This window comes from Ananas comosus, linkage group 13, assembly GCF_001540865.1.
Source record: "Ananas comosus cultivar F153 linkage group 13, ASM154086v1, whole genome shotgun sequence".
Taxonomy (NCBI): domain Eukaryota; kingdom Viridiplantae; phylum Streptophyta; class Magnoliopsida; order Poales; family Bromeliaceae; genus Ananas; species Ananas comosus.
In genome coordinates this window covers 6,236,372-6,248,213 of record NC_033633.1, presented here as the reverse complement: position 1 = coordinate 6,248,213, position 11,842 = coordinate 6,236,372, and the positions used below count along the sequence as shown (strand labels likewise).

The window sequence follows — 11,842 nt, the reverse complement described above, 5'->3', positions numbered from 1 at the left end:
TGGAATTACGGGGAGTAACGGACCTCTACTCTTGCGACAATTTCCACAAAGTTTATCAGGCATAGCTTTTGAATGGTACTACTGCCTCGAAGATGAGTCCGTTAAAACTTGGGCCGACATGGAAGAAGCTTTTAGAGCAAAATTCGCCACTGTTAGCGATAAGATTACTATCGCTGATCTGGTAGCCACCAGACGAAGAAAAGATGAAACAATGCTAGATTACATTACAAGGTGGCGGAACTTAAGTATAAGGTGTGAACAACCTCTAGACCAGTCTCAAGCCGTTGGTCTTGTCATGGGCAATATTGATAATTGGATGGCCCCTTTTCTGTGCACATCTAGTTGTTCCACTTTTCATGAATTAATATCAAATATTTCTAGATTGGAGAGAACCGATCCCCAGGTCCTCTTAAACTTACAAAAGATAAAAAAAGATGATAACAAAAGAGTTGAGGCGAAGTTGGCACAGGCTAGACCGGCCCGCATGAATATGATAGAGAAAGGAAAGAAGGCAATTACCTCTACAGTTGAACAGACCCCTGTAAAACCTGTGTTAGGGGATAATAATCCAAAAGGGATTTCTTTAGAGGAACGAAGAAACAAAGTATACCCTTTCAAACGGGATAAAGTTAAGAAAATATTTAACAATGCTGTTAAAAATGGTCTTCAACTGCCGGAGCCAAAGAAGCCAGAGGATGTAGGGAAAACTAGTGATTCGAACTATTGCCTATATCATAGATTAATCAGCCACCCGATTGAAGACTACTGGGTATTCAAAGACTGGGTTGAAAAACAATATAGGAGCGATGCAATCACTCTTTCACAATCAGTGTTATCAGAAGCTCCAGTCGAAAAGACCAATCTGATTGATACTGAAAATATAGAAGAAGTTGAGAATGCATTTCCTCCCGAGTTTTGGAATATATTCTTATCTAAGAAAACTCGAAAGATGTTAAAATATTTGAAAGATGTTCCATGAATAAAATGGCGAGGTCCCTTAAACCCAGAAGTGCAATCTGAGGATAAGCCCACACCTCCAATCAAAAAGATTAATACTTCAGCCAAGTCAAGGCACAGAATAACTCGAGTAAAGAAGAATAAAAAATTTGTTGAGCTGGCTCGACCACAACATAAGAAGCGGCCTATTGAGGAGCATATCGACTCAATGGAAGAATATAAACGAGTTGAAAGAGAGCCTCTCTTGATCCATGATTTTATTTTTAAAGCAATAGAAGAGGATAAGAAAAAGGACTCTGATGAAAGAGAAATTCCTGTCGAGGAGTGTAAAGAAAAAGGAGAGCCTTTCTGGGGAGAGACTTGCAGAGTCATCACCGCACAACGTGACGATGAAGAAATTATCCTTCCTTCTAGTCACGTTAGGGAACGAGAAAGGAACCTCAGAGAAGTTCATAACCAATTGGAAGAAATAAAAGAAATGACGCATTGCAACTATCACAAGGTGAATGATAAAATATTGGATATGAAAGCACAACTGAATGTAATGTTCTCTATGTTGATTGGGATCGAAGCCAGAGTAGAACAATTAATGAAGATTACTCCCATCCCTCAACAGACCCAGTTGCAAAATAACAGAGAACGGGAGATCGAAATATTACCAAGGCCTACAAGTCGATCTTCAAAACAGCTTTCACCTGAAACTTCTCAAAAAGATGAAGGAAAAGCTCCCCTTATAGAAACCAAAAATAAGGGTGGAGTCAATAAGAAATTTAACAAAGGGGAATGTTCGAGAACGGCGCCGACGGGAGGCGTTAATTCTCAGTCTTCTGACAGCAAAAATACACCTATGTATTGCCCTTTTCATCAAGTGAAAGGACATAACCTAGAAAACTGTCGTACTTTTCAACATATAAGAAGACCAAAAGGTCAGTTTTCTCAAAGGGCAAGTATAAGGCAAAGTGTCAGAAGCACAACTTTGAAAATCCAGGAGAAAAATAAGCACAAGACTATTCCTTACATACGGGAATCATGTCGTGTCATTACGACATCTGATGACGTGCTAGAAAGACCTGCGCCGACCCTGAGAGCAAATCAACAGACATCCACACCAAACTATAATGCTTATGTTGATCCTTTGGAATTATACGACACTTCAACTTATCATGATCCAATGAAGAAATTGTATAGGATGGAGTGTCGCTTAATCAGAATGGAGGGAGAAATGAGGAGGCTACACAATGAAATTAACATTATGAAGATGAACGTGAACGAAATAACCGGTGGTATAAAAGGCATAGATATTCAAATGAGAGCTATCATAGATATGCTCAAAACCGATGTTACTGAAGCGTCAAAAAGATATCGGGTCGAGACCTGTCGAGTCATAACTATGAAAGCTGATTTAAAGGAAGATGATAAGAAGCAAGGCTCGGAGCAATCAAAGTCAACAAAAGCCGAATACGACGCAAGTTTCTATGAAGCACACATAATTGCTCAAGAGCTTAAAAGAATGTCGATAAGAGGAAATGCAGGGTCATCTTCATTAAAAAAGAAGAAGAATACAACCCTAAACCAGCAATTAGAAGTTCACCAAAATAATAAGGCTCTGGTTAAGGAGAAAAATGAAGAAAAGAATAAAGTTAGACAGAATTCTGTGCCTATCATAACATATAGGGTGTCACGGCCCGAGCTCCGCCAATTTGGTCGGATTCGAGCACGCGACAGACGCCGAACGGACAGTACCTCCAACAACAAGTATATTACAAGCAAGTCAAAGGAGAATTGCGGAATATACAAGGTTTGCACGAGGGCAAACAACAACACAAGTGAAAGCATCGAAACTAACTAAACATCCAATACATGTCATTTGATTACATTTGCATCAAACACAAGTAGTTTATACATTTATTTACATCACGACTTTCTTTAACCAAGATATAATTTACATCACTTTCACATTACTATTTCAACATACAACAGTTGAGTACACCAAAAGTAGGGTATGCCCATGTAACTCCGGGGTCGCTATCTACGGCGCGACTCCCTTGCCTCGATCCTCCACCGCCCCGCTCGCGTACGGATCTGCAGGGTTAGTGGTAATGAGAACTAGAACGAAGTTCCCAGTGGGTTCAGCCGCCGACCACGCTGATTCGCCCACTAGGTCTAATTCAGGCATATGTATTTCAATAAAGAAGAATAACAAACCAACAATGCACTTCTAATATAATGCCTGCAAGAAACAATTCACAGAAAGATATTCATATTCAAATACATGATTACTATGCATGCATATCCTTTTTCACTTTCCTTTGGCCTTTACCCAATTCAACCTGGGGTGCTCCTAGTTTACCCCAACTCACACAGTCCACATATCCATCTAACGGGGGAGGCACAAGGCACTACCACCCAAAGGATCTTCGCCGGGCACGTCCACCCGTGGTGCATTTCTTCTCCGGAGTACACCACCCGTGGAGGAGCGACCTCGCACAAGCCGGAACCAATACATGTGAGTATGATCCCATCATCAAACTTTTGAGGAGGTATGGCCAACTTGTCACGATTCTCACTGTCTCAATGCTGCTGAATGGTTATTACCTATTCATGCACATACTGTCACTTGCCAATGTCACGGTGGTCCTGATGCCACAATACACATAATGTCACTCGGGTTAAACCTTGTTTAACTATTCACTTATCAATATCAATCAAGTCACTAATGTCAATGTCACCTTTATTTACTACGGTCACAGTCATTTCTTACATTCACATGCATATAAGGTCTTTAACTATCTTTGTTCACATGGATCTATATTATCACAATAATCATACGCAGATAATTGTCACAACCAACATATATTATTCATTACCCTACATGCAAGAATGCTATAGTATCAGTATGCTCAAAGAAAGGACATAGACATAGAAAGAGATCCGGTGTTTCCGGATAGCACCCCTCACCTCTGTGTGTCACAAGGATGCCACGGTTTCGATTTCACGATTTTTGGACTCGTTCGCCGCAAGCTACGACGATTTGTACTATTTCTGCTTGTCTTTCCAATATCTTCGCGCACGCTCGTCGTATCGCCAAACCGAGCACACCGATGCGTTCGTAGACCTACCAATTAGGTTAAAATGATATCAAAACCAAGTTTGAACCTCAAAATCACAAAACCCTAATTATAGGTCCTCCACAATATCATCTTCTCCAATCAAGCCCCTAGCTTGACAAAACATGGAGGAAAATCACCCTAAACATCTCTAGATGCCTCAACTAGAAGCAAAAACCCAAAACCTATCTCAATATCACAAGAACTCACATTGGGAGTCCAAAACTTTCCTTCAAAGCCTTGCTCTAGCTTGGTCTTCACCTTGGAGAGCTTCTTCTCCAAGCCTTTTTCCTCTAAAACCCTCTTGGTCCAAGCCCTAGAGAGAGAGGGAGAGAGAAGAAAAGGATTTTTAGAGAGAGAGAGGGAAGGTTTGAGAGTGAGAGTGAGAACAGATGAGTTCTCACTCATGCCCTAACCCATATAACCCCTCTCAAGCCATATTTGCATTTAAACCCCTCAACTTTTCATCTTTACAAACAGCCCTCACAGGGCATTTTCGGGCTCGGGGACCGGTCTCTCCCCTCCAGGGACCGGTTCCCGAGAGCTGTCCTGCAACCTGCGCAAAAGGGGACCGGTCTCCCCCTGATGAAACCGGTCTCCGGGGACCGGTCTCCCGCCGAAGGACCGGTTCCCGAGAGCTCAATTTCCAGGACTTACCGATTTTTCCTTCTGCTCGATTTACCAACGTTCGGGAACCGGTCTCTCACCCAAGGGACCGGTCCCCGAGAGCAAAAATTCTGAAAATTGTCTAGAACTGCAGTTTCACTCTCTCGGGTCCCTTTATATTTCATATATAGGCTCCAATTCACTATTAGCCTATAGTAACTCATTCCTTTCCGCGTTCCTCGCCTCGCCTTCTACGGCTTCAAGATCGCCGATCGAGAACATCCATCTGAAGCGCGCCCCTACTGCGATCCTCCCTCTGCCGTCACCGCCGCCCTGCCGAGGCGCACGAGCCCCTAATCCGCTTGCCGTGTTCACCATCAATCCGCCTGGCGCACTCAACTCCTCACGTATTGCGCGCCATGATGTCGCGCTCGCCAGGCAGCTTTCGCCGTCTCGATGCCTCGACGACACCATGGCTCCGTGGCCTACACCGGCGCCTTGCGCCTTCTGCCTCAGCGTCGACTCATCCGCCGCCAGGGACGTCTTCAAGGGCGACATACAAAGACCCCGCGCGACACTCCCGTCGCCGCTATGGTCGCATCCCGCAAGCCCAACGTCGGCCCAATCTAAGGATTCATCACCATCACCGCTCAGGTTCGAGATCGCCTCCCAACACCCTCGCCGAGGAACGTCCGCTTCTCGCGCGCAACCAAACTACCCGAGGACCGCGTCGTCCTCAGCCAAACAGACCTGCCCCGGAGGCCGCCCGCCCTTGCGGACGCCTTGCCCGCTGAGGCCTCGCCCGAGCCACCTGCTCCAAGGCCGCCCGCTCATCGCCGACCTCTGATCTATCCCCGAGGCTCGCCCCTCCGTAGTCCGTCGCATCCTCGCCGACCTCTGCATCCGCCGAGGCCTCCCACTGCCGAGGCCGCGCCCGCTGCCGAGGCCGCCCGCTCGAAGGCCGCCCGCTCCGAGGCGCCTTCTTCCTCATTCCTGCTCCCTGCCTGCTTCACCCCTGTCCACACACCAGGTTTCGACCTTAAATCTCGCAACTGAGTCAGCGCCTCTTCCCGGCAGCAATCGCGCATCTCAGCAGCATCGCCCAGCGGATACCTTGATCCCCCCGACGAAGATGATACCTGCTGGATTGACGTCGAGTCAAGCGGGCCGAGCAGAAAGAGGCCACCGAGAACACCCTCGCCGCTACAAGCTGACCCAGGACAATGGTTCTCGACGGAGTTGACGCCGACAGGCGTCACGCTGCACAATCTGTTGATGAAATGCCTAAGATATGGCTTTGACGCAGTTGCGCCGACACATTCTACGCACCATCGTTGTAGAAATGCCTAAGACTTTTTTAGAGAGTGAGCGGTGCTCTTCTCTTATAAAAAAATGCTATCATCGAAAGAGGAAAGAAGCGGTGCTCTTCTTTTGTAAAAATATTATTAAAAGAGAGAAAGATAGAGAGAGCGGTGCTTTCTCCTTTATAAAAAAGATGTTTATCAAAAAGAGAAAAAGCGGTGCTTCTATTGTAAGAAAAATATATCATCAAAAAAGAGAGGCTTGTTAAAAAAAGGAGATCAAGAGGTTTCCAACTCTAGTGTTCCCATGAATGTAAAGAGGCAGAAGAATTATTCATCTTTATTTGTTCTGTATTTTCAGAGTTAAAGAAAAAAATAATATTCTCTGATTCTCTTATAGAGGAGACAAAAAATTTATTGAGTTATTCGATTGATATTGTTTGATCGTCCTTTTAATTGGAGAATAATGATCTTTGAAAAAAAATTCGAACTTTGATTCTATCCAAAGTCGAATCTTCGATTTGGTCAATTAGACGAAATTGAAATTTAATTACATTGGAACATTTAGTGTACTATTTATTCTGATCAGGTGAGAATTAAAAATTTTTAAGCGATAGATTTGATTCTGAATCATATTTAAGAATATTTGATTTCATATAAATCGCCAAACTGATCACCTCAAATAAAAAAAGAATCTTGTATGGCATAGCCTATACTCCTCAATCACTTTAAGTCAAGCTCTAACACTCAGGTTCATCGCCAAACATAAATCTTGGCCAATTCTAATAGTTACCCAAGAAATATGGAACCTAATATATATGGCCTGAATTGACCCGAGCCCATATCCAAATTTAGATTAATTCAACCTCAAACTGAATCCATACTACATGGCTAATTGAGCCCATACCCGAACCATATCAGATAAGATAATTTAGTCTACGCCTGAAGCCTCTAATCTGAACACCATTGAGCCCAGGCCCAAGTTTAATTGCAACCTATATCAAACTAGTACATTAAAAAAAAAGAATGCCCATAATCGATCAAGTCTAAATTGAGAAAACTCATTCAATGATCCCTACATCATATAGCTATCACATTCATATTAGATCAAATCTAAAAATTTGTTTAGTAATTGATCAAACCATTTTTTATCTTAGATATATGTGACATAAGATAAAAATAACAAATTAGGTTTTACCTAATCAAATCAAATTATTGAACTCTAATACATCTACTTGGAGTCAAAACAAATGAAACGATTTAGACTCTAAACATACACTTAGAGTTTAATTTAAATGCATTTGACAATCCTAATATATACAACAGGATTTAGTTGATATTTCACTCCTGTGTGAACCAAAATTAGACTCTAATACATACACTTAGAGTTTAATTTAAATTACATTGACTAATCCAATAATATAATATTGATTTAGTTGATATTTCACCTCATGGTGAATCCAAATTGGAGTCTAATACATACACTAGAGTTAATTAAATCAAATTTACTAATCCTAATATATATAATTAGGATTAGTTAATATTTCACCTTATGGTGAACTCAATGTGAGACATAATTAAGCTCTAACATATGACATAGAGCTTAATTGCACTGGACTTTGAGATATTAAATTGAAGCTAATCCTAACACATACATTATGATGAAGCTTAAATTGAATATCAAATCAAAATCCCTTGACTTTATATATATATAAGTTCAATTAACTAAATCAAACTCTAATCCATTTAATTAGAGTTTAATTTGAATCCGATTAAGTCCTAATGCATATACATGAATCCTTCATCTTAGGTGGAACAATGTTGAGCACTGAAACATATAGGTATCAATCAAATGACAAATTTAGTCATATACATTTGATACTTGTTCAGAATCAAATTCAATCACCATTGTATTCATGTCGTTGAACTCATCATTTCTCTTTTATTCATGTACACTAGTGGTATGTCCCTGCTTAAGCTATGTAATTTATAATGAATAGTTATAAAATCATCTTTTATCCAATTCCAGCATTACAGAGGTCTCTAATCGAATGTACCCTAATATTTTATAGGCGGTAATTAACTGCTTTGCACGCCGGTGGACATGGCTCTCCTTCCATCTTTGAGCCAATGTTATGCTAAAAAAATTAGATGATAGATATTTAATCTACACTCGTTATTCTCCTCGCCAGGAGAAATGGCACCGAAGAACACTGCTACTACCACAGGCTCGATGATCGATCAATGCAGGTCAGGTTGTCCTACCGACATCTTCCTCACCATTGGAGCTGCTGGTGCTGCGATCGAGTTCGGCACCATCCAAAGAGGCTAGGGCTACCTAAACGTCAGTCTTCAATAGGCTGACAGTTCCCCAAGGGCACTGTGACCAAGTCATTCAAGAGAAATCTCGGTCACTTTGAAGCGGCAGGAAGATGAACAAAGAAATTAAGTCCCAACAAGCCCAAATAATAGGTTTGTCGCCGGGGCCCGACTTTTGGCCCGTAACTGCTTTGCACCTTGAGATTTGTGAAGAAAAATCACACTACGCAATTCTCGGCGCCAGAGTTAGAAATGGCCCATTTAAAACCATCTTTTGCTTGTCCCTGCTCTAAGAAAACAATGATAAGAACTCTGTCTTCAAGCAGATATAAAACTTTTAAGGCTGCAAAAAGGAGAATGAGCCTAGAGAAGAAAATTGAGAAGCAGTGGCAACGAAGGGACAACACTATCATGGGAAGGAAGAACACGGAGCGCAAGCCCAAAACTCTTGCTCAGATTAAAGAGGAAAAATCTAAAGTAGAAAATTTGGAGATTCACACAGTAAAGAGTTATTGGGCATACGTCGTCAAAGTGACCGGTGATGAAGAAGAAACTATTCAGCAAATTCTTAGAGAGCTGGCTCAAGAAAAACGCGGAAGAGAAAGCAAGAGCTAAGGAAGCAAGGCTCTTTGCCACAACAAATATAGAGATAAAGATGATATGCCTAGTGATCCATCTGACCCACGAGAGAGAAAGGAGGTTGTCTACTTCCGAGCTGATCCAAAGGACGTTATGATTGCGTCCTTAAAAAAGAAAGTTGATGAAAAGGACAGAGATATCATAAATCTCTATAAGAAGATGGAGGAGGTCATGAGTTTGATGTTAAATGTGCAGAAGCAATTGGGGGATCAACGGCGTCAAACCAAGATTCTAATCACAGCGGAAGCACACATACCACAAGTCATTGATGAACAGGCTAAAAACAAACTGTTGCTTAAGAGACACCTCTTTGACTAAGGAAGAATTCATGATTTGACACTTCACAATAAAGAGACGGTAGCGGGGCAACTCCAAAACCGAAAGGGAAAGACATCCTTATCTATCGGAATACGATAACGTACCTTTCAGAACGTATCAGGTCCCTAAGTTCAAAATGTTCTATGTGTTGGTAACCCTGATCAGCATCTAGCACATTTTAAGGCTATGTGTGGAATTACAGGGGAACGGACTCTCTATCTTGGACAATTTCCACAAAGTTTATCAGGCATAGCTTTTGAATGTACTATCTGCCTCGAAGATGAGTCCGTATAAAACTTGGGCCGACATGGAAGAAGCTTTTAGAGCAAAATCGCCACTGTTAGCTGATAGATTACTATCGCTGATTCTGGAGCACCAGACGAAGAAAAGATGAACAATGCTAGATTACATTACAAGGTGGCGGAACTTAAGTATAAGGTGTGAACAACCTCTAGACCATCTCAAGCCGTGGCCTTGTCATGGGTAATATTGATAATGGATACTCTTTTCTCTGCACATCTAGTTGTTCAACTTTTCATGAATTAATATCAAATATTTCTAGATTGGAGAGAACCGATCCCCAGGTCCTCTTAAACTTACAAAAGAAAAAAAAGATGATAACAAAGAGTTGAGGCGAAGTTGGCACAGCTAGACCGCCCGCATGAATATGATAGAGAAAGGAAAGAAGGCAATTACCTCTACAGTTGAACAGACCCCTGTAAAACCTGTTTAGGGATAATAATCCAAAAGGGATTTCTTTAGAGGAACGAAGAAACAAGTTATACCCTTTCAACGGAATAAAGTTAGAAAAATATTAACAATTGCTGGTTAAAAATGGTCTTTCAACTGCCGGAGCCAAAGAAGCCAGAGGATGTAGGGAACACTAGTGATTCGAACTATTTGCCTATATCATAGATTAATCAGCCACCCGATGAAGACTACTGGTATTCAAAGACTGGTTGAAAAACAATATAGGAGCGATGCAATCACTCTTTCACAATCGAGTGTTATCAGAAGCTCCAGTCGAAAAGACAATCTGATTGATACGAAAATATAGAAGAAGTTGAGAATGCATTCCTCCCGAGTTTTGGAATATATTCTTATCTAAGAAAACTCGAAAGATGTTAAAATATTTGAAGATGTTCCAAGTAATAAATGGCGAGGTCCCTTAAACCCAGAAGTGCAATCTGAGGATAAGGCCCACACCTCCAATCAAAAGATTATACTTCAGCCAAGTCAAGGCACAGAATAACTCGAGTAAAGAAGAATAAAAAATTTGTTGAGCTGGCTCGACACAACATAAGTAACGGCCTATTGAGGACATATCGACTCAATGGAAGAATATAAACGATTGAAAGAGAGCCTCTTGATCCATGATTTTATTTTAAAGCAATAGAAGAGGATAAGAAAAAGGACTCTGATGAAAGAGAAATTCCTTCGAGGAGTGTAAAAAAAGGAGAGCCTTCTGGGGAGAGATTGCAGAGTCATCACCAGCAACACTGACGATAAAAAAATTATCCTTCCTTCTAGTCACGTTAGGAACGAGAAAGGAACCTCAAGAAGTTCATAACCAATTGGAAGAAATAAATGAAATGACGCATTGCACTATCACAAGTGAATGATAAAATATGATATGAAAGCACAAATGAATGTAATGTTCTCTATGTTGATTGGGATCGACGCCAGAACAGAACAATTAATGAAGATTACTCCCATCCCTCAACAGACACCAGTTGCAAAATAACAGAGAACGGATATTGAAATATTACCAAGGCCTACAAGTCGATCTCAAAAACGCTTTCACCTGAAACTTCTCAAAAAGATGAAGGAAAGCTCCCCTTATAGAAACAAAATAAGGGTGGTCAATAAAAATAACAAAGGGGAATGTTCCGATGAACAACGCGACGGAGGCGTTAATTCTCAGCCTTTTGGAACAAAAATACAACTATGTATTGCCCTTTTCATCAAGTGAAAGAACATAACCTAGAAAGCTGATCGTATTTTAACATATAAGAAGCCAAAAATGCCAGTTTTCTCAAAGTGGCAATTATCAGCAAAGTGTGAAAGTACAACTTTTGAAATCGAGGAGAAAAATAAGCACAAGACTATTCCTTACATACGAGAATCATGTCGTGTCATTACGACATCTGATGACGTGTTAGAAAGACCTGCGCCGACCCTGAGAGCAACATCAACAATATCCACACCAAAACTATAATATTTATGTGATCATTTGGAATTATACGACACTTCAACTTATCATGATCCAATGAAGAAATTGTATAGGATGGAGTGTCACTTAATCAGAATGGAGGGAGAATGAGGAGCGTACACAATGAAACTAACATTATGAAGCATGAACTGTGAACGAAATAACCGGTGGATAAAAGGCATAGATATTCAAATGAGAGCTATCATAGATATGCTCAAAACCGATGTCTATGAAGCTTCAAAAAGATATCGGTCGAGACTGTCGAGTCATAACTATGAAACTGATTTAAAGGCAATGATAAGAACGCAAGGCTCGGAGCAATCAAAGTCAACAAAAGCCGAATACGACGCAGATGTTTCTATGAAGCACACATCAATTGCCTC

General features: G+C 41.2%; 1 protein-coding gene across 1 annotated transcript in view; it reads left to right on the top strand.

Moving 5' to 3' along the window:
* LOC109719728 overlaps positions 8,951 to 11,842 on the top strand; it is a 4,622-nt gene continuing 1,730 nt past the window's right edge. Inside the window, exon 1 of the mRNA XM_020246520.1 lies at positions 8,951 to 9,097. Coding sequence (XP_020102109.1) covers positions 8,951 to 9,097 — 147 coding nt within the window. The remainder of the gene's footprint in view (positions 9,098 to 11,842) is intronic.